The 27,642-nt window shown below is 55.5% G+C and overlaps 1 protein-coding gene across 5 annotated transcripts in view; it reads right to left on the reverse strand.

Moving 5' to 3' along the window:
- Col27a1 (collagen type XXVII alpha 1 chain) overlaps positions 1-27,642 on the reverse strand; it is a 115,433-nt gene that overhangs the window by 35,724 nt on the left and 52,067 nt on the right. For 4 of the 5 annotated variants that reach the window (XM_023723260.1, XM_023723259.1, XM_004638472.2 and 1 more), the window contains 14 exons: positions 26,237-26,281; positions 19,221-19,274; positions 18,665-18,709; positions 15,849-15,902; positions 14,697-14,750; positions 14,034-14,087; positions 11,266-11,319; positions 11,084-11,137; positions 9,914-9,958; positions 8,788-8,841; positions 7,290-7,334; positions 2,632-2,685; positions 795-848; positions 543-596 (listed from right to left, as the gene is read on the reverse strand). In XM_023723260.1, the coding sequence (XP_023579028.1) occupies positions 543-596; positions 795-848; positions 2,632-2,685; positions 7,290-7,334; positions 8,788-8,841; positions 9,914-9,958; positions 11,084-11,137; positions 11,266-11,319; positions 14,034-14,087; positions 14,697-14,750; positions 15,849-15,902; positions 18,665-18,709; positions 19,221-19,274; positions 26,237-26,281 (720 nt within the window). The remainder of the gene's footprint in view (positions 1-542; positions 597-794; positions 849-2,631; positions 2,686-7,289; positions 7,335-8,787; positions 8,842-9,913; positions 9,959-11,083; positions 11,138-11,265; positions 11,320-14,033; positions 14,088-14,696; positions 14,751-15,848; positions 15,903-18,664; positions 18,710-19,220; positions 19,275-26,236; positions 26,282-27,642) is intronic. The other variant, XM_023723261.1, reaches the window with a different exon arrangement.

A 27,642-nucleotide genomic window follows, 5' to 3' on the forward strand; every position in this document is an offset into this window, starting at 1 on the left:
GGTGACTGTTCTCCTCCTTGTGCTTGTCCCTGGGAGCCTGGAGTGAGGCTCCTGATCCCAACTGCACAGCGAGAACGTCCCACCTCACTGAAGGGGCTGCAGGATGGCAGGGCCAATGGGTGCTTGGCACTTGCTCCTCTGGGGTCCCTCCCAAGTGACAGGCAGAGGCCATGGTACTAGTGACCAAGGTGATGGTCCCCTCTGCTGTGTCTGGAGTAGCATACATCATCTGTCATACATCTTAGCCCACGGTTCATTTAACACATGCTAACCACATCATTCCTCTGGTTTTTTTTTTTTTTTTTTTGCGGAACTGGGGATTGAACTCAGGTCCTTGAGCTTGCCAGGCAAGCGTTTATCCTACTGAGCTATTTCTCCAGCCCCCATTCCTCTGTTTTTGAGGTGTGCAGAATTCAGGCTCAGGGAAGTTCAAGGGTCTCTGCCAGGGAGAGGTAGAGGTGGGCAGTATACTGGGCCTGTCACACGACTGTACCCTCACTGGACAATGGGTTGGTACTCAAGGATACAAGGGCTTTGCTTACCGGGGGCCCAGGCTCTCCGGGAATCCCAATGCCCCCTGGTATTCCTGGATGACCCTGCCAAGCAAAAGGAAGAGCAGGTGTCAGGGGGTGGCTGCCTTTTCCCCCTCAGTCCCTCCACAGCCGGGCAGCCCAAGCTGGGAGGAAGTCGAAGCTGGTTATCCTGGGCATCTAGGGCTGGTGACAGGCAACAGAGGAGCAGGAGTCACCTAGACTGCAAGGGGAGGGGCAGGATGGTGCAGACTTACTCCTTACCATGGACCCTTTGGCTCCCGGAGCACCTGGGGGTCCCATTACACCGCGGTCACCCTGTGATGGAGACACAAACAGAAAAGTTGTGGCAGTGGCGGTGGCGGTGGCGGTGGTGGCTGGCTCTGTGAGGCAGGTGTGGGGGCCCAAAGAGGAGCAGGGACATGACTAAGGTCTACAGAGAGCCACTGTCAGGTCGTGGCCACATCTGGGTGGGGATCTAGGGTTTGCCCTGTGGAGACCAAGGCCTGGGCAAGCCCTGGGAGGCTGCAGCAGCCCCTGCAGCAGACTGCATACTGGCTTCCCAGGGGCCAGAAGGCCCTGGTCTCGGCACACTCATTACTTTACGCCCTTTGATCCTGGCCCACATCATGCAGTGTTCATGAAGGCTGGCATCCCTGGGCTGGGCTTGCTGAGGTGGAAACAGCCATTGAAGGCTTTGCCTTCACTCTGGCCAAGCCTAGATGAGGTGCTAAAGGACCAGACCTGAATCACTCCTTCTGGTCCAACCCAGCCATGCTGAGTGAGAGGGTGGAGTAGCAGCCCCAGCTATGGCCAGAAGACAGGGACCGAGTTCACATCCTGCCTCTGTTTGCATGAGGTCCCATTTTTTTGTGTCCACCCAGCCAGCAAAAATGTACGAAGAACCTACCATGTGCCTGGCACTACATGCCTGAATACTTAAACCCTTATTCACTGAGAAGCATAAGTAGGCAGATGGGCTCGCAGGAGGACCAGCATCCACCAGGGAGATGTTTGAATTAAGAGCTGAAGAGTGACTCAAGGGTTATTCAGGTGAAAGTGTGGGGGGTACCAGGGAGGGAGGGGTGTTCCTGGCAAGGCCGCTGTTTGTTGGTCAAAAGGGCCATGGGCCACCCAAGTGACAAGAGGACACCTGGACACAGGATGGTTGTGCAAGTGGTTCAGAGTGGAGGAAGCCAGGCATGGGGACATGGGACCTTCTGCAGTACTGTGTGCAACTTTTTGTTAATTTATAATTAATCTGCCTTTTGTTTTTTTGTGTTTTGAGATAGGGTCTCACTATGCAATTCAGGCTGGCCTTAAGTTCATTTTGAAGCCCAGGCTGGTCTCTAACTGACAGCAATCATCCTGCCTCAGCCTTCTGAGTGCTGGGATTATAGGCGTGCGCCATCACACCTGGCTGTGATTATTTTAAAATAAAAGATTAAATTCAAATGACAAGGAAGAGGAGAAAAGCAGAGGCCAGAGAGCATAGGATACACACAGTAATGAAGCACGAGCTCCTGGTGAGCCAGACTTAATGATGTCGGGTAAGTCGGAGCCTCCGTTTCTCCCTATCCAGTGGGGATTGCGCTGGCTGTCCCAGACGGCCTAATCTGGGTACCAGTGGGAGTTCTAGGGGGTGTGGTGGGACAGGGGAAGCCAATGTGAGGCTGAGTGGCTCAGTGTGTGTGTCACTTGCTGTCTGGGTGACCTTGAATAAGTCACTTTGAGAACAAGACAGAACTGCAGGGAGCTCCATGGCAACCAAAGTGATGTTCACCCTCTGTCCTTCTGTAAGGTGAATCTTCCCGGCCTTCTGCTGCCCGCCCTGGCAGTGTCAGTGGGCAGCCACGAGGGACCCAGGTCCCATGCATCTACTAGCAATCACAGGGAAGTCCAAGTGTTCTTCTCCCAGTGCTAACAGGGGGTTGGGGCAGGCGCCCAGGGGATGCTGGGAAAGGCTCTTGCAGGAGGTGTACAACAGACATACAGGAAGCCGGTGGGGAATGATCTGGAATCCCCAGGACCCGCCAGCGCTCTGTCTTCTAAATCGCAGAGCACGAGTTCTACTAGTTGATCATTTTCCCCATCAACTCACCTTTTCTCCCACGATTCCTGGCTCCCCAACCAGACCAATGAATCCCAGAAGCCCCTAGACAACACATTTATAATAAGAGGAAGCATAATGAATTTGGTGACATGCTGAGTTGTCAAGGCAACAGCTGGCCCCTTCCCTCCTTGGAGCCGAGTGCCAGTCTCCTGCCTGTGCCCGGTGATCCTGCTGACTGGGGCTGCCACCGAGGCACGCCGCCCTTCTGTGGGCACCATCCTGACTTCCCTCACTCCACCAGATGGTTCCAATTGGGGAGCCAAGCAGCGGGGCTGCTGCCAGCATCCCTGGGAGTGCCACACATTCTTCCCGAGCCAGAAGCAGGCTGGGAGGTGGCTGTACTGGGAGAGTGGGGAGCTGGGGGAGGCACGCAAGCTGGACTGGAAGAGGCCACCTGACCCCATCTTTGGGGGCTCTGGGGCTGTTTCAAAGAGAAGCAAACATGCTGGCTGGGGTAGAAATACCGTAACAGCCAGCAGGTTTGCCTGGCCAAAAACCTGACTGGAATTTGGGAAGCAGAGGCTGCTTTACTGTCCTGAAAGGCTTCCCCTCTCCCTGCTGAAAGGACACACACACACACACACACACACACACACACACACACACACACTGTGGTTCCTCTGGCTTCTTTTTACTTCCCTGGGTGACAACTTGCCTCTGGATTTCAGGAAGGTTTTCTAGGTGGCCACAGGCCTTGATGTCCTCTAAACAGGTAAAAGATGTTCACGGGCAGAATCCCCCATCCCCAAAAGACAGCCAGCCCAACCTCAGGCTCAGGCCCACTTTCTCTCCTGCTAAGGAACATGAAAGCAGAGGGGGCTCTGGGAGGGTCAGGAGAGCAAATGTGGCTCTGGAAGAACCCAGATGTACAGCCAAGAGTTTCCGGGAGAATGAGGAAAGACAGGGAGGAGTGGGTCTGTCCCATAAAATCTGCCTCCTGTTCCCCAAACTCTAGCCAGACTGAAACAAGCTGCTAAGAAGCGGGAGCTTATGTGCTCAGCGGGAAAGCCAGGCCACCTGCCAGCCCGCAAGGGTGAGAGGGCGCTGCCCATCTCAAAGGGCTGGCTCTGAGCCCTCTTTTTCTCCAAAGAGTTTAGGTGGCAGCTTCAGCAAGGGCCCTCCAGATTCTGTTGCTACAGCCCGGGGAGGCAGCTCCAGGTCCCACACACCTTCTCCTGTCTCCAAGGCCTTGGGAGCACGGGGCCGTGAAGACAGCCTGAGCTCCCTGACCTCCAGCACCGAGTCGCTGTTAACAAAGGGCTCTGAGCCTGCACTGGCTTCCTCCAGACAAAGTGTAAAGGCCAAGCAATGTGGTACAAGACGTGAAGTCGCAGCTGCTCTGTCACCATGAGAAAGCAAGTATGTATTTAACTTTTGCAGCAGCTTACTTTAAAAGACAAATTAAAACATTTTCCAGGTGACTGTGACATCAGTAACAATAGCTCTTGTGTTGAGAATTTACCATGGGTTAAGCCCTGTATGTGTACTTCTCCATGTCACTGTCATCCAACTCTTAGGTTTGTGGATAGGACAAACCACTGCAGAATGGGGACAGCAGCAGCTGCTCCTGACCTCCAGGGATGGTCTGAGCATCCCAAACACCAGAAGGTGTACAGGCTCTTGGTCAGTCCTCGCTGCGGCCCATCTCTCCCTCATGTGTTAAAGGGGCACAGGGTTAAGCCAGTGGCTTGGGCTCCCCACAAGGGAGCAGTCAGCCATTGAGAAGCTGCTGAATAAGGGGAATAAAACTGCTATTAAAAGGGCCTGCCTGGCTGGCTCAGGGCAAGAGAAATTTCATAGCTATTTTAAATTTATGAATTGTTGGAAGGCAGGTGGGTCATAAACCTCCAAGAAGAAGCCAAACAGGATCCCAATAAATAAGGGCCATGCAGCAAGTGTCCAATTCTGCACCCTCACCCCCAGACTCCCCTGCTGCACTGTCCCAGAACATGCTGGCAGGCCTGTCCTGTAGTGGTGCTCAGCTGATCCAGGGAAGTCATCCTTGGAGCCCAAGGGCTTCTACCTGGCAGTGGGGTGGAGAAGCGGCTCTGAAAGCCAGAAGCATGGCCTGCTCTTTTCAGGCTGGCAAGAGGGCTGTGGGGACATGTTTGTAAGCGCAAGCAGGCACCACAAGGCAGGATCTGAGCCCCAGGGCTGGCAGGACGAAGGGTCACCATCTGCTACAGGAACTTTCCTCGCCGCTCTCCTTGTCTCACGGGGGCACAAGCCTGTGCTGAGGATAGCAAAGCAGCGCCAGACAGCTCAGCACAGTGCCCGGGGGCTTTGCTTCCCTCAGGCAGAGCTTCTTTCCGTATTTGGTACAGGGTCTCACTATGCAGCTGGGAGGACTCGGTGATCCTCCTGTCTCAGCCTCCCTAGCACTGGGATCACAGGCGTGCGCCACCACGCCCAGGAACAGAGCCTCTAGAGGGCAAGCAAGGCTCATGCAGTGGCCCCAGCACCTAGGACAGGGGCTGGCACACGGAGCCCTCACTGGTACACAGACGCAAGGGCTCCGGAGGTCAGGGATTTCCAGTCCCTGTGTGGCTGGCAGTGCCTGGGAAACCTACAGATCCGAATGTTAGAGTATATAAGTATAATCTGATAGTTATTTCTGCTGTTACTACCTGTGAGATCTTGGACAAGCTGCTGAACTTCTCAGGGTCTCGGCTTCCTCATTTGCAGGAGGGGAATAATAACCCAGCTGCCACAGTGCTACCGTGGAAGTCTGTGGGCGCTCCTGCCTACGGTGTTTGGCACCGTGCCAACCAACGGTGACCTTTAAATGCAGCTGTTACCATGACTGTACGAGAGCCCATGGTGAGAGCGTTGGATCTCTTCCCTGGTGCTCCTCTGGTTCTGCCATGAACAGGAAACGCCTGCCCTTCCACCAGGGCCACACGGGGAGGGGGCCCAGGGGCTACGTGTACAGAGGACCATGCAAACCCTGCAGCGGACACAGGAGTACAGATGTGCCTCGTGGCTCTGACGTGCTGTCTTTCCCACCATGGTCTGAGCTGGCTGGATAGCTCACTGGGGGCTCTGTGGACGAACGCTGCCCAGGCTGCCAACTAACAGGCCCCAGCTCTGCCACTGTCCCTGTGGTCCCAAGCCAGTTTCTCCTCTGCCAGGAGAGACCCACTGCTGCAGAGGTCACAAAGTACATAACCAAGGCTCTCTGCCACTTCAAAGTTGAAGTCGTTGCGGGGCTTCCGGCCAACTCTCACAACTGAGCACATCCATCAATGTGAGTATATTACATTTTAGACATAGTTTCATAATTGTACTTCAATATAATTGATGTCCTTTAAGTCCTTTGTATATTTTATGCACATAAAAACTACTCAGAGAAGGAGGTCCCTGGGCTTCAAGAGTTGGACAAAGAAATCTGTGGCACAAAAATGGTTAAGGCCCTGGATAAAGAGATTTCTAAAGACCTTTTGTGTCCTGATAGACTAGGATTGTACGTATCTATTTCCCCAGGGCTCTCCATTAGCATAACTATGAAATTGAATTTGCTGCTCACAGTCTTTTTTTTTTTTTTTTTTCCAACCAGGAAACACATCCAGGCTGCGGCAGCCTTTCCAAAACGCCTGGGCTTCCCACAGAATACACTCAAATGAAACTGGAAAAGTTTCAACAATCTGGGCCACCCCCAGCTTTCATTCCTTTCTTCCCCCCAACAGATGTTGCAGGCCAGGTGATGAAGCCTGGTGTGTGGATTCTCCCAGCGTTCACGGTGTGGACCATTCCTCGTCCACGGCACCCTTGCTTTTCCTGGCGTGGGCTTCAGGAAGCCCCTTCCTGGGTTCCTGATGTAGAACCCCTTTACTGACCAATTGACTGATTGATTGATGATACTAGGATTAAAACTAGTCCTTTTATGCTGTGCTACAGTCCATACCTTCTAACAAAATTTTTATTCTAGGTCAGGGTCTCATTAAGTCTGAGTTCCCCAAGCTGGGCTCAAACTTGGGATTTTTCTGCCTCAGCCTCCCAGAGTGCTGGGATTACAAACATGCACCCCCACACTGGCTGTGGGCCCTTATTTAAAGTGGTAGGAAAACTGGCACCTTCCACCTCTGGGCCCAGAGAGTAAGCTCACAGGAGTTTCAGGGACCGGTGGGAGGGAGTAAGCTGCCCGCCCACTCAGCACTTCGGCTGTTTCTGTGGACTTCTATAACTGAGGGAAAGCGATCCTCAAACCTCATTCTTAATGACTAGTTGCAGCAACCTCTCTCCTGCAGCTCTGGGCCTTGCTTCCCAGCCAGCCCGTCACCGGCTTGAATTTCATCTTCTTTATAATTTAGGGATACTGGGCCCAACCACTCCTGGCAGGCTGTTGCCTTCCTGGGGCTGAGCAGCCTGACCTGTGGCTTTAACTTTAGCCCTGGGGCCAAGGCACAGAATCTCTTTGGGCAAATGCAGCAAAGCCATGTGCAGAGAGGTGGCCGTGGCAGCAATTTTCCCAGGCAGAGACCTCCCCTCTCCACGTCTGTAGAGATGCAAGCGGGAGAGGCTCAGCCTGGTGCTGGTGCTGTTCTGAGATTAAAACAAGGTGGTGCTGGAGGGGTCCCTTGCAAAGGCCTTGCACAGGCAAGTGCTCCACAAAAGTGGCCAGGGTTCCATTGCATTGGCTAACTCACCTGTTCACCCATGGGCCCCGGCCGTCCAGGCTCCCCCAGCTCCCCCTGCAAACAATAAAGAGGAGGATGGATGGGAGTGGGGGATGGGAGGCCAGCTCCCTGGGAGCTTTCCAGGCCTCTGGCTGTCCTTACCCTTGGTGGCCAGGGATCAGGGACCTGCTGCTCAGCCCCCTGGTGTGTGCATCTCATTCAGGCCCTTCAGCAACACACTGTACTTTATGGAGGTGGAAATTAAGGACCCGAGGCATGGGATGCCCAGCTGAGGGCTCCCAGCCAGCAAGGGGTGCTGGGATGAGAACCCCAGAGGGGCCAGCTGCATCTCCAGCTCTACTGCATCAGCCTGCCCTCTGTAGGAAGAGCAGGAAAGTGGGGGACACAGGGAGCCTGGGTCCCTATTGCTCATGGGTGACCTTGGAGAATCTCCTCTGTGCTCTGGAAAGCCAGGTTCACTGGTCTCCCTGGCCACTTCCTGTTCCCGCACGTGGCAGCTTTGGCCCACACTCGAGTGGCTCCTACTCCGTGGGTGGCCGCAGCTGCTCTGGTATCCAGAGCACGAGCTGGAGAAAGTCGAGAGGGCCCGTGGGAAAGGTCCACCCAGACTGGGTCGCCTCCCATCACAGGCACCCAGCTGGTATCTGAGAGGCAGTGGTGAGACCTCAGAAAGTAAGAACTCAGGAGCCAGCAAACCAGAAATCTGGCCAGAGAATGGATGCGGCTGACGGCATCCTGGTTGGAGATTCAATCTCCCCTTGGCGCCTCCCCCAGACCACAAGTTCTCAAAAACCAGAAGGGCCAGCGCGGGTTTGTGGACCATTTCCCAGGGGGGAGGGAGTCATTGTCACTCGGGTCCCCTCACTCTACTCCAGCCTCCTCTGGCTTCACCCCTCTGTAAACCAGACCCAGCTAATACTTGTCTAGGATGACCAAGCCCACCCAACCCTGCTAGTGTTAACCCTTCCAACAGGGCTCAGTGGGACCCCCTCCAGGGAGCTCCCCATATGCTGATGATCATTATTATTCTACCCTGGGCAGGTGCTTCCTCATATCCTTTTTGTTCAAGTCCTGTTAACAAATGCAGTACACATTCATTGTATAGGAGGAGAAGATGGAGCTCTATTATCCCACAGCTAAGAGAGGACCTTTACTGACTTTTCAGACTCAGCTGTCTCGGAAGGAGAAAGGTACAGCCTGCCCTAGAAGGGTCTTGCTTAACACCTGTTGATAACCTGCTCCCCACTGCCTCCACCATCCCACCACCAGCACCTTCCCATCTTGTAAATTATTCCACAGCACCATCTTGGGCAGAGCAATCCCCCTCTATTGGACATGGAGGTTATATCCATTTGCTTTTCTCTCCTTACCAATGCTTTGTGACAAATGGGGACCAGTGTTTTCTCCCTTCTCTCAGCTGGCCATGGACTTGGCGCTTGTCTCTGGGCTTTCATATGTTGGGCCCCACCCATCTCCTTTCCTCCTGGGTATCCCTAGGTGTCCTCACCTTTGAGCCATCTGGGCCAGGTCTCCCAGGAAATCCCTTCCTTCCAGGCAGACCCTGCAACAGAGAGAAGTGAGTGAAACACACTAGGTGGACAGGGGAAGAGGCCTGAGGAACCAGGGGACCTGGCAAGGGTACCTATGGGCTGGGGAGAGCCACAGTGTCGGGGAGGACAGGAACATAGATCCTAAGGCCACCAGACAGTCAGGTGCAAGGACCTCAGGGACAGCCTACAGCTGGGGACTCAGGGAAGCCTGCTGGCTCCCAGGCTGGCCTCTTGTTTTTGAGTACAGAGTATTAAGCCCTGGGCAGCACGTGCTAGCAGGCCTTACTGTGGCGGGGACCCTTCCTGGAGGGTCCGGAGGGAAAGCCCTTCTCCTCCTGACACTAAGATGTCCTGTGCCTGCCTCACATGGCTGTGACATCATCGACATGTGCACAGGGGCAGAGCTGAAGCCCAGCTGAAACAGACATTGGGGAGATTTGCAAAATGTCAAGAGACTGCCACTTTTCCCATCCAAGTGATTTGTTTTGGAAAATACAGTGGTTTTTGGTTTTTTAAAAAGTATATGATGTTTAGATGATGGGAAATTATTACTAATTTCCAATAAATTAATAAACATACTTAAAGTGTTAATATCAATACAAGTAACCCACATAAACAAGCTCTTTGGGGCCTCTTTCTAAAGAGTGGGAAGAGATCCTGACCCCAAGACCCACAGGGACTAAGAGTCTGTGTCATCACTGGGGTGAGAGGGGCAGGGCAGGAGACTCCCAGAAGCTGTTCGAGCTGAGGCAAGAATGGAGGCTGAGATTCCAGCCAGGAGCCCCGCTTCCCAGCTAGGAGACCGAGGTTGAATCTTTAGCTTTTCCAGACTCACTGCTTCTCTCTGATGAATCTATGGAAAGAAGTGCTGCTCTAGGGAAAATGAGGCCTGCACCCAGCACCCTGCACCCTGTGGGCGACAAGGAACCCTGGGTGCCTCCTGCCTCTCCTCGGGGATCCGTTGGGTCCTTGCTCTGCCTGGCCCAAGCCCTCTCTGCCACCACTTTCTGGAGCACTGGCCATGTGCTACCCTGTCTGTGCTAAACTGGCTCAGCCAATGCCCCCTCAGCTGGTGCCACTCACCTCCACGCCAGGGGCCCCTGGTGGCCCTATGGGTCCCTCATCTCCCTAGAGTCAGGCAGACACAGAGAAGAAAAAAAGAGGATATTAATCCAGTGGGGCTCTCTGGAGAACTTACCCAGAAAGCAGTGCAGGGGTAGACAGAGGAACCTTCCTGGACACAGAGAAGGGGCACCTAGCTCCAGGTCCCACTGTGCCTCAGTTTCTCCAGAGTGGAGAAAACCTCCAAAAGCACAGAAACAGACTTCATTTGGGGCTCTGGAAGACAGCCATGACATCTCCCCAGCCGGCGGTTTGGTGAGTGAGTGAAGGAGCTGGCCAACATCCTCGTAGTCTCTTCGCTAGTCACTCTGGCAGGCCAGACCTGACCAAGGGCCCTCCTCCGAGGCTGCCCCCACCCGCAGCTCCTCCCCCTGCTTCCAAGAAAGCAGCCCTGTGTGGTGGCTGCAGAGCCAGAGCTGGGATCCTGCCAGCCCCAAGCAGGGACCCGGGCCAGGCATACGCCTGCCTGTGATCTCAGAGGCAGAGCAGGGCTGAGTATCACAGGCAGGATGGGGAGCACAAGGGCCTCATCCAAGGGCATGTTTAGGGTCCATGAGTCCTTCCTCACACCCCTCACTGAGAGCAGGGGGGTAAGAAAATCTTTTGTGGCCACTTTTTCCCTGTGCAAATCATGTCATTCTCCAGGGCCCCAGCAGGTTGTTCCCAGGAGGGCAGGCAGTGCCATCATGGGGTCTGTCATGGACTTGGGTTTATGCAGACCTGGCTTTGAATCAAGATCCAGTCTGCTAGTGCTCTCAGGGCCTCCCTGAGGCCTTTACCCCTGAGTCCCAGTGGCCACACCTGTAAAATGGAGCTGACAGTTCTCACCTTAAGTGGGGTCACTGTGAGCAGGGGCAGGGGCAGCTGTTCCAGGAAAGAAAGCCCCACCCAGCACAGTGGGGATGGGGCAGCACAGGAGCGGTGACCCATCCTGCCATACCAGGACACAGAAGGTCTCTTGAAGGCTACCAGGGGCTGGGCTATACACAATGAGCTGCTGGACAGTCTGGGGGGTGCCCTTGCTGTGTCCTGCTGAGGGGTTCTGGCCCCTAGCAAGGGGCTGCTGACAGGCCAGTGTGGCCAGTGGGAGGAAAGGAGGTGGAATGGCCTCACAGGGCCCGATGGACTCACCTCAGGCCCAAGCTGCCCACGGGGTCCTGGCAGGCCTCGAGCTCCAGGCTTACCCTGAAAGAGGGGCACAGAAGGAGTCTCAGAGGCGTCCCCTCCCTCTCCACTGCAGGAGAGAGGGGCCCCGACCTCCCTCTGAGCCAGGCCTCCATGGTTTCCAGGGAGCTGAGTGGGCAGGGACTCACCTTTGTTCCCTCTGGACCATTGTCTCCAGGGGGCCCGATGTCTCCTGGAAATCCCTATGGGAAGCAGAGAGTGGGGTCACCCAGGCATGGAAGAAAAGCACGGGTCATTTGCACCACCCTGCCCTGCTGCCCAGGTGTGTGTGGGGGACAGGCATCACTCCATTCCCAAACAGGGCTCAGGTCCAGCCTGGCACCTGGCAGAGTGACTGAGAAACTATACGCATGAGAGGGTGCAGTCGTCCTGCCAGAGAAACCTGCCATGAGTAACACACAGAGGTCAGAAGCCAAGATCTCCAACACAGCCGGGCCTGCAGTTTCTGGTGTCAGGCAGGGCTGCCCCTCTATACCTCCTCTAGCCAGCACCTTCAGTCAGGGTCCTAGGAGCACAGGGCTCTCTCCTGCTCCCTCACTGGGCCTAAGCACAACCTAGGCAGCAGGTGACCCAGTCCCACAGCCTCGGCCCTCCTGTCCTTCCCCCAGTGCTCTGCTGTTGTCTCCCATACACCAGCTTCCCTACTGGTGCCCATCATGCTTCTCTGGGCAGGAGCTAGTACGGGAACACCCCTCCTTGTCTCAAGTACTACACCTTTGTTAATCTGGTCTAGACAACCATTAACGCTTAGTGGAGTTTCCTGATAACTAGACACCAAAGCCTTTTTTAAAATGAGTCTTTGTGATCCCCCAAATCCCCCTTACTTTGCCTTCAGAAGTGAGTTCTTCTTTCTTTCTTCCATTTATAACCAGTTGGGAACTCCCATAAAATCTTGGTTCAAACATTCTCTCAGTTTTCTCACAGACAAAAGCAAGAACAGTCCTGAATTAGGAGCTAAGCACGAGGCCACAGCTTGAGATGATGCCAAGCTTGCCTGTTGCCTTCCACCGTGTGTTCTAGGTCAAGTCCCTCAGCTCCTCTGTGTTCCATTCCCTCACCCGTAACACGGGCATCGGGGGACATCCCTCGCAGGGCTGTGCTAAGGTTTATTTATTTTTGTCTTTTTGAGACAGGGTCTGACTGTGCAGTTCAGGCTGGCCTTGAGCTGACGTTGTAGCCCAGGGTGGTCTTGAACTTGTGGTGATCCTCCTGCCTCAGCCTCCCGAGTGCTGGGATCACAGGCATGCTTCACTATGCCTGGCCCGAGGTTTAAATGAGTAATGCAAGCAATGTGCTTAGCCCAGCTCCTGGCACCAAGTAAGGGCTCAGTCCCCAGGGATTCGGGCACACTGGGAAACCAAGTCTGCTGGGGTGGCCGCTCTCCAGGGAGAACAGGGTGTCTGGATGCTGATCAGATCCTGGCGCTGACTCACTTCTGCCCAGGGGTGAGGGAGGGAGACCATTTCCCTGGGCCCTGGAGATTGAGCCCCTGCAGGTCTCAGGAATGGAGGCACAGGCATTCTGGAGGCCTCAGGTACCTCCTGGTGACGGAGTTGGAATCAAAGCAGAGCAAAAAGAAGAGGCAGAGCCGAGTGGGCCCAGAGAGCCCACTACACAGTGCAGTGACCTGGGCTGGACCCTCCCACTCCAGGCCTCAGTTTATTCATCAGTAGGTCGCTTCCTTCCATCATGGGGGGAGGGGTAGGTGCAGCAAGTGGTCATCCCTGGGATGCTGTGGGCCCAGGGCACCAAGAAGAGCTGGCCAATGGGAGGTATTGCACTTTTCACACTTGCTGGCCAGTCTGCTGGGAAGCCGAGACTCAGAGAAGTCTTTTTCCACAGTGACTGACACGGGGGATGAGGCCCCGGGGGAAAGGCCAGCTCCATTTGTCTAAAGATAGGGCTGCGTCATGGCTAAAGTCAACACTGAGGAAACTCAGACGGCGGCTTGGAGCAAACATTCCTTTATGCCAAGGGGGGAAAGGGCTGAGCTTTGGAAGGGGCTGGAGAGCCCTGACTCAGACTCCCGACTTGGGGCTGCAGGGGCTGTGGGGAGGAGTGAAGCAGGAGGTGGGGGTTCTGGGGGAATGTGGGCAGCCCTGACTGGGGCTGGCCTGGGTGTCTAGGACCCTAAGAAGAATACCCCTGGATCCAGCAGCGTGCAGGTGGATGTGCATCCATAATCAGGGTCCAGCCCCGCCCCCATTGTGCTAATCACCACCTGTCAGCAAGGTTCAGGCTCTCTGGGCTCCATGAGCTAGCGGGCTGATTGCTAAAGCCACCCATTCACCCTGTGTCATTTCTCGTTCTCCACTCCAATCTCTGTACTGAGCATGATCCCCTTTTTTTGGTGATGTTGGGAATTGAATCCAGGGCCTCTTCACAGAGCTATAGCCCCCACCCCCATCCTTACCCACACTTTGTTTTGAATCAGGGTCTAAATTTCAGAGACTGGGCTCAATTTTGTGAGCCTCCTGCCTCAGCCTCCCTGAGTGCCGGCATTATGGATGCACGCCACCATGCCTGGCTCTGAGCACTTCTCCTCTGGCTAGGCACAGCATCACAGTGGGCCTCTGTGCATGGAAGCCATGGTGGCTCCTCAGGGCCCTGGCAGCAGGGCGCAGGGCGCCTTTCCTGATGGCTCTTCCTGAACTTCAGGGTCGGCAAGGTCTAAAAAGCTCAGGGAAACCAGCTTCCTCTCCCCACTGCTCCCAGAGCCCCTGGGTAGAATGGGAAGAGCAGCTGTGAAGGAGGGGGTTGGTCTGGGCGTTTCCACTCTCGGCATCACCTCTCCTTTGTTGTGTGATGCCAAGCAAGTCCCCCCCCACCCTGAGCCTCAGTTTCCTGAAAGCGACACCCAGTCCTGGTTGCCGACCCAGAGATGGGGGTTACATACCTCAGGTCCAGGGGGCCCAGGAAACCCGAGAGAGCCTTTGTCTCCAACTCTGCCCTGTGGAAGAGATCACAGAGGAGGCAGGGATTAGTGAGGGCCCACCTGTCACCCACATCCAGCACTGTCCCTTGCCATAGTGGCTGGAAAGCTCTAGAGGCTGTGGGCAGCAAGGAGCTGTGATACAAATGCCACCTCCTACACTGCAAGGAGCAAAGAGTCCCTGAGCAGATCACTTGCCAAATCTGTTTCCTCCCTGATAAATGGGAACAACAGCAGGAAAATTCTCAATTCCCTCATTCCTGGGCTTATGAGCATCTCAGTCTGATGCACGGTGACTCCTTAAATGACACCGCCTGCAGTGACAAGTGACACAACTTGTTTGTAGGGAAGAAGCCCATTTCCTGTCACAGCCAGAAGTGCACAGGCCTGTCTGTCTACACTGTGGGGTGATTACTGCCCCTGTGACTCAGTGCCCTCACTCAAAAGGTGGGTAAACTCCTGTCCCACTCCCACGCTGCTCTGCTGGCCCCAGGCCTGCAGGAGGCAGTGCAGTCCATCCAGGAAGCGAGGGCCTCCCCAGCCAGGTTCCATGACTGGCCAGAAAGTCATGGGCCAGATTCTCAAGGATGATCCTCAGGTGTGGGGTGTCAGAGAGAAGGTACTCACAGTGGGCCCTGGCTTCCCCCGTGCGCCTGGGACACCTGGTAACCCCTGGCTCCCCTGCAAAAGACACAGAGCAGGCAGTGTCAGTGAGGAGCAGAAAGGCCGAGTGAATCACTGTGTGGTCCTGCTGCTGGCCGAGCCCAGAGACGGCCTGCCTTAGAAGAGGACCATGTCCTGGGCCCTCCCCACCATAGGCACAGGCTTGGTCATACCTGCCCCGCCCCAGAGGCTGGGCCTGGGATGTCAGCGTGAACTGAAACTAGGATAAGCAAGCCCTGCCACCCACTTAGGCCTCAGGACTCTGGAGACCAGGGCCCCACAGGCACTCAGGACAGGCCAGCTCAGCCAGGCAGGCGGCAAGAGGGTGAGCTGGAGAACATCGGCCTGGCAGGCCAGCTGCTGGGATACATCCAGATATGGCCACATGTGCAGGACACAGGCAGTGAGAAGAGAGTCTCAGCAGGCCACATGTGGGCTTGCGGGTCAAGGCCACCCTGGAGCATCTCTCAGTAAGACCAGTTTCCCTCCCTTCCTCTTGGCCCAACATTCATGGAAAAGTGCAGGATGCTGAGCAGAGCTCTGCCAGGCTTTCCAAAGCCCTGTCCCCAGGGGACTCACCAGGACATGGGCCTGAGCACAAGTCCCCCAAGCCAGGGGAGATCAGTGTTATCACACTGAGCGACAGATACACTGTTCAGGGCATCTGAGAGGGAAATGACCACTTTCTGAGCAGGTAGGATAAGTGGCCTCTGAGCAGGCTGGTGCAGAGGCTGGGGGCAGGGTGTTCCAGGTGGGCAGGAGTGTGTGCAAAGAGCCTAGGGCACAGTGGGGCTGGAGCACAGCTCCATGAGGGGGCAGGGCACAGAGCGTCCGTCCGTCCGAGGGACCTGCTGACTGGGTAGGGATCCAGGACCTCCCTCTGGGAGCAGCAGGGTGCTGGGTGTGTGCACACCAGGCAGAGCTGGGCCCTGGGAAGAACCATTTGGGGACAATGAGGAAGACAGTGGGAAAGAGAGGCTGGGGGTGGGCAGAGAAACTGGAGGCCACTGTACAATCCAGAAAAGAGGCAAGGGTGGAGAAGACAGAGCTGTCTGAAAGCCAGCTCGTGGGAAGGAAGGAAGCTAGGACAGAGAGCGGGGAGCGAGCGGCAGTTACCTTGTCTCCTTGGAAGCCGGGCTCTCCCGACGTGCCTGGGACGCCCTGCTCTCCCTGAGTACACAGCAGCAGAGAAGACTGTGAGGGGGACGACAGAGCCAGAGGCCTCCCGGACCGCCAAGCGCACAGCGGCGAGGGACAGCCTCATGCAGACCGTTCCCAGGCAGGACCCAGCCAGCAGCAACCCAGTGGGGGTTGAGGATGGACCGCCTGGTGGGAAACGCTGCCCAGGGACTGGCCCGCGGCTGCTGGGAAATGCTGGCCACAGGCACTGGGCTGCGCAGGGCCCCCCAGACTGTGCTTGGAGGTGACACACGCAGAGGTAGGAGGAGACAAACACTTCCTTCTCAGGCACTGTCCACGGGGGCCAGGGCAGCCTGCGCCACTGCCCAGCCCTGGTGCGTGAGCACCTGTGTGGGCCTGTGGGCTCCTCACCCCTGACTATGGGCCGCTGCTTCTCCCTCTGGGCCAGCACACGGCCTACTTTTCCTCTGAGTCCCTGGCCTGTTAAGACTGTGTAAACCAGGAGCAGCCCAGTACTGAGGAGGTCTGGGTGTTTCTTCCCTAAGACAACACCAGGCCTGAGAACTCTTGCTCCTTTACTCCTTCCCTGGCCAGCCCTCACAGGCTGCAGGAGAGGTCCTTCCACCCATCTCCTCACTGGGCACCACAGCGGCCTGGGCCCGAGGACTCAGAAAATATGGCCAGCCCTGGGAGCAGGAGGAAACATGGGGAATCTTAGAAAGCCCACGTTGTACAGCCATGACACTGACCCGGCAGGAGAACTTCCTTGGCAGAACAAAAGCCAGAATTGAAGAAAAAAAAAATTTTTTTCCTTTTTTTTTTTTAAACTTACTTTGGTTTTTCCAATTTGGAAAATCCTTTTTAACATCCAGGAGTTTTGGGAACCAAGAACAATTTTTTGTTTTTTAATGTCCAAAGGCGGGGGAAGAGTTACAAAAAATTATACATCAAATACGAGGAAAGGAAAGTTTAAAAGGCTCCTAGGAACGCAGGACAGTGAACTCGGAAAGAGCTGGGCCAAGCGGGAGCCCTGGTTCCAGAAGGCGCTTCTTCGCCGACAGCGAGAGCCAAGGGGTTGTAATGGGGCCTGAGGCCAGGCAGGGTCATGGAAAGAAAATCTGGGCTTCTGGGCGGGCGCAGGCGCAGAATGAAGAGCCAGCACCGTCCTCCCAGGCTGTGGGGAGGTGTGTGTGGGCAGCCGATCAGAACCCTAGACTGAGACCCTTCCCCTCATGGGGCTAAAAAAGATAAGTCAGTCTCTCCTCTCCTGCGAGACTTGATTTTCTTGAAAATTATATGCCGGAAAAATCCTCCACCCCCCTTCTCCGGAGCATTCTGTATTTCTAGGCTTCCCAAGAAGCGCCCTTAGCAGCCGATTCTGTGAAAGCCAGGATTTCCACGTTCCGAGGTCCTGATGACCCAGGGGCTGGGACAAGTTTGCTGCCTACGCTCTCGTTTCCCCTTGACCATGGCTTCAACTTTTCCACAGCGCCCAAGTCTTGAACCTCAGGACAAACGAGCAGGCATAGAGACTCTTTGGCCACCAGAAGCCTCTTCCTCTGGAGAGGGGCTGAGCAGGAAGCAGAGCAGAGCCGGGTGGAGCTGAGAGGGAGGCGGAGGGGCTGCCTGCGCGCTGTGGGAAGGGATGACGTGGGAGAAGGTGGAGGAGGGGCTGCGCCACTGGCCACCTGGGGCTGGGCTGCAGGAACACGCTGGGTGCCCCTATTTACCCACAAATTCTCACTTTCTAAAACTCTAAGACCTGGATTGGCTCCTCTGATAAATGCGGAGTTGCTTTGACAAATTCTTCCTCTCTTCTCTTTGGGTTTCAGTTTCCCCGGCTGTGACGTACAGTCACGACCTCCCAGCCTCATCTGTTCAGACTTTCTGAGCTCCTTTTGCTGGATGGTGGAATTCGCAGGAGCCTGGAGCCTGGGTGAGAGTCCTGAACCTCTCTCATCAGCAGTGCGGCCTCGGGCCAGCCCTCAGGGTGTGGGATTGCAGATGCGCAGGCTGACCCACTGGTGCAGCACTAGTGCAGCGCACAGGACGCCTGCTCCAGCCGTGGGGAGGAGAACCCTCTAACCACAGGACCTCAGACCCGCACCCAACCACGCCCTTGCAAGGCTGCCCAAGCCCACCCATGCACCCTTTGGGCTTCCTGGGTTGCCCAGTCTAAGAGGGGGGCAGGAAGGTGACCATAAAGAGTGCTACTCTCCTCTGTGTCTGCAGTTCTGATGCTACAGACCCAGGCCAGATTTTGACCCACTCTGGCCCCCAGGGACCACCTCCCTGCTCCAACTCTCGCTTGGCGCAGGGCAAGACAGTGAGATTTTAGAGGGTGTTCCCCACCTGTCTGCAGCTGGAAGCTGGAGAAGCAGATCAGGGCTCAGAGACCAGCCCAGGGATTTCAGACCACGGCTCTCTTCAGCCGGGCTCCCAGCTCCACACAGGCTCAGTCTACATGGGGTTGTTTCCTCCCATGCCACCACCCAGCCCATGCTCCACGGCTGTGCCCTCCAAGCCTACTCTGCAGATTGTGAACCCTGCCTTGATTTACTCTCGACAGCCCCTTGGGCCCTGTTGGTCAAGGTCTGCAGGCCCTGGGACTATGCACTAAGCCCTGCCCAGAGGGACCAGCAGAAGCAGGAGTGCAGATTCAGGAGTGGGGTGGGGTGTGGCACAGGGAGCACATGGGGAGGTGGACCTGGCCAGCAGTCAGCAGCAGCCTCCAGGCGGAGAGGGGCGGCATGCAGGCAAACCCCGGTGCAATGAGGGACTATTCCGATCACCTTATCACCTTTCAGTCCGGACTCCCCCATGCTGCCCATCAGTCCCTGCAAAACAGAGGCCTAAAGTCAGTGCCTGGTAGAACCGGAAATAGATCCCCACCCCAAGGGCTGTCCTGGGTAAGCAAGCTGAGGTGAGGCAGGGTGAGGGGCGAACCTGGATCCGCAGCCAGAGGAAGAAGGTGCCATTGCTGAGGAGGGAATAGCCAGACTGGATCATCCCCAGAGCTGGCCCAGGCAGTGCTAGCCTGGCTCCACCTGCCCCCTCTCAGCTACACCAAGTTCCCTGTCCATCATGTTGGTTCTGATGGCCCCAATGATTACACTTCTAGGACTTTCAGGGAACCCAGTCCACAACCATGACAGAATCACACTCAGCTCTAGGACTGCTGGCCCCTATAGATAACTGACATTTGGATGGCAGCTGGCTCTCGGGATCAGTTTCTGGGCAGCATCTGAGAGACCCTTGGCCTCTCTCACCTGAACCATGGGGGGTGGGAAGGGGACACGATGCCTTGGGGGAACCAGGAGCCCTAACTTGAGGCAAGCCCCTCTTTACCTTCATGCCCTTGGGTCCTGGGTAGCCAATGGGACCCAACGCTCCCATGTCGCCCTGGGAAAAGAAAGGGAAGAGGGCTTCGTGAGAGCGGCCCCAGGAGGCCTGTCTGAGTGGGGGCTGCACTCTCAAGGCACTTCCTGTGCACTAATCTTGGAATGGAGTAGGTGCTAGAATCCTTGTGCAGACCCTGCCCTCGGCCCACAGCTGCACTGGTGCCCCTCCTGCAGTAGAGCTTCTTGTTAGACATCGGTCACTTCTGTACCCTTCCTGCTAGTGGTCTCAGGGCTTCTTACCTCAACTTTCACCTCTACCTAAAGGGGACGATGATCCCACCCCTACAGTGCTATGAGAGCTACACGAAGCATAGCCAGAGCTCGGCTAGGTGACAGGGCCCCTCTGGCTCCCTCAAACCATGCCCTTGGCAGGACAGCAAGCAGACAGGGGCTGCCCATCCTGAAATCCTCAGTGCTGATCACTGCTCCAGTGGGATGCTGAAGTCAGCTGCTCTGTCCTGGGCCATGGGTTGAGGTCCCATCAGGCTGCCCAAGATGGGAGCAGTGGGGCTCTTGGACATGGGAAGCTCAGCACCCCCAAGGGTGAGGGCAACGATGGTACCAGAATTGGGCCACATTCACCCTTGGGGAAGCTTTCTGTGCCTCAGCTTCCCCAATAACAAATGGGAAGCAACAGTACGATATTCCTCTTAGTGCTATTTGGAGGAGTAATTGATCAAGCAGGTGGGGCTACTTGGCAAAGCCATATTTGGTTGTCACAGCCAGAGGACTGCTACTGGCACTGAGGAGGCTACACAAGTCTTGCAGGCACAGGACACCTGTGTCAGCTGGGCATGATGACACAGACCTGTGATCCCAGCACTCTGGAAGGCTGAGGCAGGAAGATCTCAAGTTTGAGCCCAGCCTAGAAAACTCAATGAGACCATGTCTCAAATAAACAAAACATAAAATGAAATGAAATAAACTAAAATAAAATCAGCCAGGGTTGTAGTTCAGTACAAAGGCCCTGGGTTTAGTCCCTGACACCAAAAACAGAACCAAAAAGAATAAGAAGCTGGTTCAGAGAAGAGCAGCTACGTCTCCTCCTCTCAAGCTCACCCTCTCCCTCCAGTCTCAGGCTGCCCTCTCCTCACAAGCATTCACAGCCATGGTCATCAGATGAAGCCAAAGGCAGAGAAACAGAAAGCCTGGAAAACCTGGCTGTGCTCCCCGGGAGTAAGCCTGAGTCTGGTGGCTTTGCAACCCCAGCCCATGTGCCCAACCTCTCTGAACCCCAGTTCAGGCTCCTGGGAGGCCCCAGCTGGGGTGTTGTTCTGAAGTACTGGGGCCAAGGCTGCCCTGGGGAACCAGGCTTCAGGACAGACTCAAGCTCCCCTGGGAGAGGGCTGGAGCTCTCAAGGGGAGGCCAGGTGGAAGGCGGCAGTCACAGTCCAGGGGACCCAGAAAGGCCTGTGCAGTGGACACCCCCGAGGACAGAGATACAGGTGCAGGGCATGACATCTCCCAGCCCAGAGCACTGGGGGTGGATGCTGGTCCTGCAGGGCTGGCTGCAATCTAGGCCAACGTTCGCCCTCTCTGGGCTCCAGGATTCCCACCAACCTGGGCTCAACAACACCTAGCGGAGTGTTTGCTAGTAAACTTGCTTTCAGCCACCACCCAGTAATGGTCTCACTCAGAAAGCGAAACCTTCACCTGGCAGTAGAACCACCACATGCTGGTAACCTGGAAACTGGGACTGAGCACCCAAGCCCTTCCTGTGCCTCAGCGCAGGCGCCCCATGTTACAGCCCTTAGGGATCCGCTCTGCTCTGCCCATTGCATAGGAGAAGGGCCAGGAGGTGTTGGGATTAGGGCTGTGGCAGCGTCGCAGGGACAGGCAGAGCTGGGAGTCATGCAGCCTTTTATCTCCAGAGCAGCTAGGTGGTTCTGAAGTCACATTTGGTGAGACCCAGGAGTGGAAAAGGAGTGGAGAGGGTGGATTGCTGGCTCAGGGAGGGAAGGATGATGGCCCAAAGGGGTCTCTGCCACCTCCAAGGGGTCTGTGTGTGGTGGGGACAGGCCCTGGGCGTTCAACCCTGAAGGGGAAGACATCCACAGCAAATGGGCTTGGCCATAGGGTGCTCAGGGAGACCACGGCAGGTCACATAAGCACATTGTCTCCATGTCATTGGGACCCCAGACTTCCCTAAAAAAAACAGCAGGAGAAGCCAGGGGTGGCAGTACAGGCCTGTAGTTGCAATACTGTGGGAGGCTGAGGCAAGCTCAAGGGCAGCCTGGGGAACTCAGTGACTCATCAAGATTCTGTCTCAAAATAAAAAATAAAAAGGCCTGGAGATGTAGCTCAGTGTGAAGGCCCTCAGTTCAGTCCCCAGTAACACACACACACACACACACACACACACACACGCACGCACGCACGCACGCACGCACGCACACACACACACCAGCAGGCAGCTGGAACACAGGAAGCCCCAGGTCACCAAGCCACACTCAGCACGGCTGGCCAGAATCTCCTGGACTGTCAGCTCCCCACTGCGACAGTGAGCAGGGACCTGGATCCTGCCTCCCATTCCCTGACCCCGGACTGCCCTTGCCCTCCAGCTTGTGAGGCCACCAAGACCCCCACCAACCACACCTGAGCCACTCAGAGGCCTCAACTGTGAGCCACCTTCTCAGAGGCAGCTAGGCACCGTCCTTAGCAGCACTTGGGTGGCAAGATGGCTTCGCCACTCAGCCACTGCTCTAGGTGACTGCACGGGCCAGAAGCACCAAAGACCTGGCTCGCTTTTCTGATGACGACACTGAAGCTTAGAGAAAGGCCAAATCACCTACTCAAGATTAAGTAATGAGGAGGGGCCAGGGCAGGAGGCCCACCTCCCTCTCTCCTCCCTCCCACCTGTCCCACCTTCCTGCCTCGCTGCTCCTCTTTGGTGGTGACCTCCTTGGCCACTGACAGGTGCCGGGTTACTCGTGCACACTGGCCTCTGCTCTGCCTCTTGCTGTGCCCGTGCCCTAGGGCCCTGCATGGTCAGGCCCGCCTAGCTCTCTGCTCCAGGGTCCCTGCTGTTGGGCCTGGAGCCCACACCTTTCACAGCTGTACCCACTGACTCATTCCTGTGTGTGCCACCGGGCCACCACCTGGCCTGCCATCTGACTGAGGGCAGGCACCCAGTCCAGTGACCTTCCCTTGGGCACAAACACGAGTGGCTTACTGAACAGCATGCCAACCAGGGCAGCTCACTTGTTTGCAGTGCCTCAGGGACCTGCCTTGGAAGGCCACACCTCTGTCCAGAAATATGCAGAGGGTGTCCGGGGGTACTGGAGGTAGGGACCAGGACCCAGAGACTGTGGCCCCTCTTAGCTCCTGCAGTGTCTTACTAAGTGCTCTCCCTCACCCTGGAGCTACCCCAACCCAGGCCCCCACATGTCTCACAAAGTTAGTGACATGGGGCAGCAGGGGAGAGCTTGAGCCCTAAAGATGGACTGGCACTGTGTGACACTGGGCAGGTGCTTTCTCTCTCCGAGCCTCAGTTTACATCACTGTAAAATGGCACTCCTGTCCCCTACTGTCCCAGGACTGTGGTGACAATCCCACACCAAGCACAGAAGCAGCACACGAGGGCTTGCTGAGTGACAGCAAGTGGGCCATTCTGATCCTGCTTTAGAGACAGGGAAACAAGTCCAGATGGGTGGTCATTCAGTGGAAGAATATAGTGGATTGGTCCACAGAGCCCCACATGCTGGGCTGCTGGCCATATGACACATTCTTAATTCCCTCTGTATCACTGAATAAAAAAATTTTTTTTTTTAAAAAAAGACAGAAACTGTCTTTGCTGAGCAGATTTTGGAATCAGCACAGCTTTCTTGTGCCAAAGGGTTTCGATTACTCAAAGGAGCCGCTTTTGGGCACCCACCTCGGAGGCTGCAGGAGCCGCTGGCACCTTCTTGGGCTGGGGACCGTCAGACCTGGGTTACAAGCTGGACGTGTCCGCTGCCTAGCTGCTGACCTGGGACACCCCGAGGCTCCCAGGGCCTAGCACGTGCGCAGCACACATCAGACGCTCTGTAAATGTTAGCTTGTCCTCCCTTGCCCTTCCTCACTACTGCAAGGACCTGAGGGACAGGAAGTCCTGGCCTCCGTCTGCATGCAAATCGCTCCAGCTGACCAGACAGGAGGCACTGAGTCAATGCACACTGCCACTAGAATGATGATCAATATGCGGAATTCCCGCTGCTCAGCTAAAATCCCACATCCTTTGGAAAACCACAGGTGACTCATGGTGCCTCTTCCTCTGTAACTCTTGGGTAGAAAATTCCTTTCCTTTCTAACTCTTTGAGGAGGCAAAATTTTTCTGCAGGCACAGAAGCTGCCGTTCCCCAAGATGCAGGGCAAGGGAGGAATTGGTGTGGGGCACAGCGGTAACTCAGTGGGCTCAGGGCCTGCCCTAGGACCCCTAGGAGCAAGGACAAATGGAAGATCACTTTGGCAGTGAAGGGAATCTAAAAACAGGAAAGAGAGGCTGACATGGCCCAGGAAAGACACAGGGCAAGAAGCAGCCATGCGATGGGTAGCTCTCTGGAAGGCTCTGAGAAAAGCAGGAATGCCCAGAGCTTGGCCCTTTAGGAAGGGACAGCAAGAGTGCTCTGGCCTCGAGCCACGCCTCCGCCCTCTTCTGCCCTCTGTGTACCTTAGCCAGGAGCTTCAGTCTCCCAACCTGCCAAGTGGGACTCTCCTGAGACACAAGAATAGGGCTGTCAGTTTACAGACAAGATATCTATACCTCAATATGATATTTTTTTAAAATGCTATTTTAGAATAAATAGGTGTTTCATCCAGCATTCAAATGTAAGTTGGGGTCTCTTATTTTACCTGGCTACCCTGATCATGAAGACCAGAGGTAAGCACAAGATTTGTCATGAATCAAAAGGGCCATGACTGGAGTGGCATCATATATGTCTCCAAGATCTGTGTGCATTTATTCAGCCAAAAATACTGTTACCTCTCTCAGGAGCCAACCTAGTAGACACGGGGACAATGACAAATAGGAGCATGCGCCAAGGATGACAGCCAGGAGATGTAAACCTCCCTTCGGAGAAGCTTTAGAGGCCAGGATTATTTCGCCTGGGGATGGAGCTTTGGGAAGAGCAGGCGGGAGCATCCTACCCTGGGTCAGCCTCCTGCAGGAGGACGACTTGGGCTCAAGGACAGGAACCCTGAACAATGAGGGCTCTGTTAGGATGGACCAGTTCCCAGAGAGGGAGGGACTTCTAATGCCAGAGGCGTTCAAGTTGGAATTTAATGACCATATGACCAGGATGCCCCAGAAAGGATTCCTGCTGGGCTTAGAGGAAAGTGAACTAAAAGACTTCCAGAGAGTTCTCTAACTGGAAAAGCACATGGCAGACATTACTTTTTCTAAAACATCTAGGTCAGCGCCGTGTGTCAGGAAAGGTGCTCAGCAAAGTCCTGTTGAATGGACATCAGGGCCAACAAGTGTGTGACTCACATATTACCACTTCCCCATCTCCAGCAGAGGCAGACATCACTAATCGATTGAAGCACTGTCTCCCACTGAATTCTAATGTGACTCTGAAATTTTTCTCAGTGCAACAGTCCAGACAGTTACTACCTGGCCCCCTGTGCAGATGCACACCTGTGTATGTAATATAACAATACCATCAATGGCTGTTATTATGTCCTAGGCACTATGTCCTAGGCACTAGAACATAGTACATATTAGTTTTATTTTATTAGGACATAGTATGTATTAGTTTACTTAAATCCTCACAATAGTGTTCTGAGTTAAGTGTGAGCATTACCCCATTTTACAGATGAAGAAAATGAGGCACAAGAAAGCTTAAAGGATTTGCTCAAGGTTGAGGTTAAGTGAGTACAGAGCTGGAATTGGAACTCAGATGGTCTTCCTTGGACTGGTCTTTTAGCCACTGGACTGGACTGCATGCTCCTGTGCTCCTAGCAGGAAGGAGTACAGACATGTAGGGTATCCAAGGCTCAGAGGAGAGGCCATTGCCGATGCTCACAGAGCCAGGAGGTAGACACAAGTTAACCTGACCTTGTGCCCCATCTCACCTGGCTCTGCGTCCCCAAGTGGAGCAGGGACAGATGGTCACTCAGAGTCACTTGCAGGCTTTGGCCTCCCTCAGGCCGTTGGGGCCCAGCCCAAGGTCAAGACTCACCCTCTGCAGGCCCCACAGCAAGCTTCAGTGTTGTCTAACAGAACCACTCCTCAGGGCTTCCCAGCCCAGAGTCAGGGGCTTGGCCACATCTGGCCTCCCCAGGTACAGGACCCTCAGTCCAGGGCTTTTCCTAACTAATATCATGATATTGTCTACTACTAAGAGTCCACGACTGCTCACTAATTTTCTACTCACTGAGCATCAGCTCATGTGCCAAGCACCATGTAAGGCCTCTGCCAACCCTCACAACCAGGAATCCAGGAGGAGTCTACTCTCATCTCCATTCTAGGGAAGAGGAGCTAAGCCTCCTAGAAGGCAAGCGACCCAGCCCACATCACACAGCCAGGATGCGGGAGAGCTAACTCAAACCCACGCAGCCTGGCTTCAAAGTCAGTACTTGGGGGAAAGCATGAGGAAGACTGGGCGGCATGGTGCAGCCTCAGCCCTCTGCTGCCCACTTCTTCCTTCTGGGCCTGAGGCCCGGCACCATGGAACAGGCTGCCCTCTTCTATCCAGGCCTCCTTGCAAAGTAGGGGGTGAGCACCACATGCAAAAACCACATTGCCACTCAGCCTCATTTAACTAATAAGAAAGCAGGCCCAGAGATGGCAGGCAACCCAGCTGAGGGTACACAGCAGGGCTTTCCTGCCTCAGTTTCCTGCCCAGGCTGTCCTTCCTGCTCCTCCGTCCCCTCTTGGGGTTTGGTGGCCAAGGAGCCCTCCCAATGCCCCTCAGCAAGGCCCATTACCTGTCTGCCCCTCCCCCCTACCTCCACCTAGTCAAGCCCAGGCATCTGTGTACTTACAAGGAGGCCGGGGACTCCTGGGGGCCCTGGCAGGCCCAGATCTCCCTGCAAACAGAAGCAAGGCAGTTACTCACTCTTCTCCCTCCTGGGCTCCCTCACACCACCCTCTCAGGGCACCTGGTGGAACCTTTGCAAGAGCACTCCTTTTCCTGACCGTGGGCCTGCCATTTGACCATGACCCCTCGCCCCTCTGCCGTCGGCTGTCCACATCTGTACGATGGGCAGCGGGAGTCCTGCACCCAGCATCTCGGAGCAGCTACGGAGTGTGGGCAGAACTGCAACGGGGCTCGCAGATGCGCAGGCACACGTGACGTGCCCTGTGACCTTTGTGGCCACCACAGCTCTACAAAAGGATCCTTGATCACCCCGGAAAAGACAAATGGAAGGCTTTCACTCAGGTCGTGAATAGAGGCGGGGCTCTGGAAAACAGCGAGGGATGAGAACCATCAGCTTGCGCTTGGCTGCTGCAGTGGAGGTGCTCAGAGGGCTGTCGTCATGAATGTCACCAACAGGAAGACAAGGGTAAGATGCAGCCCTGGCTTCAAACAACAAGTAGGCTGATGCTCAACAACAGGAAATGCCACAACCAAGGTCTCGCGGTCACACTGGCAGAGCTGGGGCCAGACACCAGGTCCCTGTTCTCCCCAAGGAAACTTCTAGAAGGGTCTTGTCCAAACACAACGCAATGGCTGACCTGGTGAGTGCTGCGTGGTGAAAGGCCCTAGCCCCCACCACAGCATCACTGACGCTCTTCCGCCAACGTGTTCCTCCTCTCTTCCTTCATCCCAAATCCGGTGCGCTGTCCCTGGGGGTCTTCCCTGCCCCTCCACCCTCCTTTCACTGGGTCTTGTGCAGCAGACGGGGAAGGTAGCTGCGCTGCCTCCCCACTGTCACCTGGTGTTCTCTAACCTCCATCCACAGGGGACTTGTGGCATGTGGACCATCTTCCCTACTCAGCCTATACCAGAGACAGCCCCTGGTGTGGGCATTCTGATCCCCGATCTACAGAAAAGGAAACTGAGGCTCAGAGGTGAACCTGACAGGTGGTACAGCAGGATTCAAACCCTGGTACATCTAGCCTGAGGTCAAGGCGTGGACCCTACAGAGCTGGCAGGGTCAGGGTTGGAGAAAATCTGCAGAGTTCAATCAAAACATACTGGCATGCTGACGGTGTATGCAGCAGCCATCTCTGCAGAGACACAGCTGGACATAAGCTGCGCAGGCTGGAAGTCCCGGAAAGCAACAAGGGACCATGGCGAGTGCTCCAGAGAGCTCTGGGCAGGTTCCATACCCCTATTTCTACCCCCAGCCCAAAGACGACTTTTCTTCCCCACGGCCTGGACACAAACTCAGCTCCCCAGGGCAGGCTGACCTGGTTCCTCAGCAGGAGAGCCTGGGCCTGGGAT

The sequence above is a fragment of the Octodon degus genome, unplaced genomic scaffold (assembly GCF_000260255.1).
Source record: "Octodon degus isolate 3935 unplaced genomic scaffold, OctDeg1.0 scaffold00098, whole genome shotgun sequence".
Taxonomy (NCBI): Eukaryota; Metazoa; Chordata; class Mammalia; order Rodentia; family Octodontidae; genus Octodon; species Octodon degus.